We start from the raw sequence: 3,316 nt of genomic DNA, 5'->3' as shown, positions 1-3,316 counted from the left end.
GTCTTCCCTTCTCTCTTTTTCTTTCAGTAACCAATGGCACTAGCCATTCACCAACAGCGCTAAATGGAGCTCCATCTCCTCCTAATGGCTTTAGCAATGGGCCATCCTCTTCCTCTTCCTCTTCTCTGGCTAACCAGCAGTTACCGCCAGCTTGTGGAGCTAGGCAACTCAGCAAACTGAAGAGATTTCTTACAACTTTACAGCAGTTTGGCAATGACATTTCACCAGAGATTGGGGAGAGAGTGCGTACCCTTGTGCTAGGACTTGTGGTAAGCAAAAACCCAAAGCTATAATAACTGTGATCTTTTTCTCTCCTTTTATGTTTGACATGTTTGTTATATAAAAGAGTGGGTCAGATACACTGCATATATCATACTTTAAAGGATACCAAACATGCAAGAATGAAGTGCTGGCTCTTGCTGCTAGAGCTAACATGAGTATCTTGACTAGCTTCCCACGAATGGCAGCTATTCCCAACCAGATACAGACTTGACTCTTTTTGCCAGTATAGTAGTATGCTGTAATGGTGTGAAAGGGTTTTTGTTCTGTATTGGCAGCACATCTAATGTAGACATACCTTGAATTGTACAATGTAGTAAAATATGCTTTGGCTTGCCTAGTTTAGTTGGCGGGGAAATGTAGAGTGCTCTGAATACATAGTGGCAGAACACTGGTTAAAAGGATGAGCTGAAGATGTGTTTGGGCTGTGGTTATGCAGAGGAAAGCTTCCTCTCAGTATTCATTGACCCCAGCAATGAGGGACCTGATGATGCATTGCTGCTAACCTAAGTCACCTTATTTATAAGGTTTCTTTATGTGATTATATGGCTGAATTAAAATTTCAGCTTTTTCTTACCTACATCTGTCAAGTTGGGCTGCTATTTTACATGCAAACTGTTGTGAACCTGGCCCAGGATTCTTTTTATTTCCAGTAAAGTCCTCTCTCTACCAGACATTGTTGTCTCCCATGTATCTCTTTCAGCAATAATTAGATGTACCAGGAAAAAAGCTGTTGTGGTGCTCTAATTTACATCTGTTCTGAGCAGCTGCAGTTGCCATTGACTTCATTTGGAGCAACAACTGCCAGCACTGTTTAGTACTAAGGCTCAGGTGTTCTTTGCTTCTAGCTCCATAAAACCCTACCTGACAGCAGTGGGTGCCCCTTCACTTGAGTCCGTGTCAAAAGGAAGTTTAATGTAGGCATTGTAACTTCAATGAGTCCTACTCTCCATTTGCTTCCCTAGGCAAAAATGCCTGTTTAATGTGGTTTTGCTTGTGGAAAGGGGAACTAGTAAAGAAACTAAAGACAGCTTTTGGAGCATCTACCTGCTCTTGATCTTCAGATTAACAGTGCTTGCCCACTGTTAATTACAGTTGATTTTTGCCTTCATCTGAGCTCTGAAGAGCCAATTAGGATCTTTTCCTTGGTCCGCATCTCACATTATTCCCTTGATCAACCCTCTGCACCATGTGGTCTTCAGCTGCAAAGTAATGACTTTCCTACATAGCCTAGAACATAGTAAAGTAAGTATAGGAGGAAAAGTGCAGTTTTCCTGTTTCCTCAAACAAGGAATGTGCCTTTAAAAAGTGTGATTTTTTTTTGTGTGTGTGTGTGTGTGTGTGTGTGTGTGCATGTTAATTACCACTTCTGCACAGAAAATTACAAGAGGCAAAAAAAAAAAAAAAAAAAAAAACTTGAGAAAAGCGGCTTTAACTGATGTTTGAAGTGTGAAAGCATTTCCATGCCTAGTACCTGAGAGCTTAAACTGTACCCTAAGCAACAGGCACTGACTGAGATGCTGGTGGTTTCCTTTGAGTATTTTAATAAGGGAATAATTTAATATGTGGTATGCTTTTCTTTATCCTCTTATCAATATCAAGAATGAGTTATTAAGCAATTTCAGAGTGCTTTGGTTACCGTTTCTCTTGCTAAGTGTTTTCATTATTTTGTCACCAAGACAGTTTTTTTTCTCAACAGAATTCCACTTTGACAATTGAAGAATTTCATTCCAAACTGCAAGAAGCTACTAACTTCCCACTGCGACCTTTTGTCATCCCATTTTTAAAGGTATTGCACAGTTCAGTGATCTGGAAAGTATTTCAAACCATATTGTTGCTAGGTCACAGATGTGTGTTACAGTTTTTCTTTTTAAGAGAGTCAGGAAAATGAATAACATTTAAGGGCTTCTTTCCATAGCTTAGTGCATGGAACTGCATTTGAGTGCATGGAACTGCATTTGAGTTTATGGTTCGGAGACCATTTCTGACTATTCAAAGGAACTATTGGTTCCCTAATTCTTTAATCACTGTTGTTTGTTTTATATTTTTAGCTTGTAGGTATAGAAGCTCTTACAAACTTAGTCCTGAGACTTGGTTATAAATACAGTCATGTCATGTGCTTGCAAAAAAATGGAGTTTTGCAGACTTTGATTGATTCAGAGTAAGGGGATGTCATTCCTGCTGCCACCCCTTTGCTAAAGTACTGTTGATCCTTTAGTCCACAATGAGATTGTGATGCTGCCATACAAGGAAAAGTCTAATTATTTCTTCTTATTCCAGCCACCAGTACAAACAAATGTGGTATCTTAAGAAGGCTGGTGACTGTGTCTGCTGGTTTATGCTTATGCACCTTTTATTAGAAGTTAAAGTCTCATCCAAAAGCCAATTAATAAAATAAAACACAGGATGTGCAAAATAGGAATCAGGGAAGCAAAATCTTCTTTGAAGTCAGGAAGTTACTCTGCCTCTCACCTGTCAGTAAACTCTCTCTTCTGAACTGCCATGATCTCTGAAGAGTCCAGGTTGCCTTCTCAGAGCATGTTTTGCTGTGGAGATGAATTTTCTCAGAGATAAGGTATTTATTGTTGCCATATTTTTTTCGTCAGTGTGTGGGTAGACATTTTGCATTATTTTAGTCAGCGTGTAGAAGCGTTCCTAGATGTTCTCTGGTCCTGAAGCACGAGTATCCTCAATGGGTTTGCTTTCATGGTTTTCCCCTTCTTGGCTGGCTGTGTCAAATGGGCTCTGTGTAGATAGTATAGCTGTTGCCTTGGTATGTAGCCAGACGCTTTCTTTTCAGAATTGAACATGCTTTTCCACTCGCAGTTGTATCAACTCTGATATCCCTGCTTAAATCATTCTGGTTTATTTTCATGGCATCTAGTTTGTTTTCCTTTTAAAAGCCACTTCAGAATTAATTGAGTTTGGTGCCAGGAGCTTGTTAGAAGCTGGCACTAAAGAGTTTATCATTCAGCCTGCAAGCCTCTGACCAGGGGAGTGCTGTGTGGTATGGACTAATATTCTCGCCCTTCTAAAT

The 3,316-nt window shown here is 39.8% G+C and overlaps 1 protein-coding gene across 3 annotated transcripts in view; it reads left to right on the top strand.

Moving 5' to 3' along the window:
* The window catches only part of RUNX1T1 (RUNX1 translocation partner 1), a 94,532-nt gene that overhangs the window by 47,548 nt on the left and 43,668 nt on the right, over positions 1-3,316 (top strand). For all 3 annotated transcript variants that reach the window (XM_026842395.1, XM_026842396.1, XM_026842397.1), the window contains exons 3-4: positions 28-269; positions 1,979-2,068. In XM_026842395.1, coding sequence (XP_026698196.1) covers positions 28-269; positions 1,979-2,068 — 332 coding nt within the window. The remainder of the gene's footprint in view (positions 1-27; positions 270-1,978; positions 2,069-3,316) is intronic.

This window comes from Athene cunicularia, assembly GCF_003259725.1.
Source record: "Athene cunicularia isolate RWA chromosome 2 unlocalized genomic scaffold, athCun1 chr2_part1, whole genome shotgun sequence".
NCBI lineage: Eukaryota > Metazoa > Chordata > Aves > Strigiformes > Strigidae > Athene > Athene cunicularia.
This window is presented reverse-complemented; position numbering and strand designations above follow the sequence as displayed.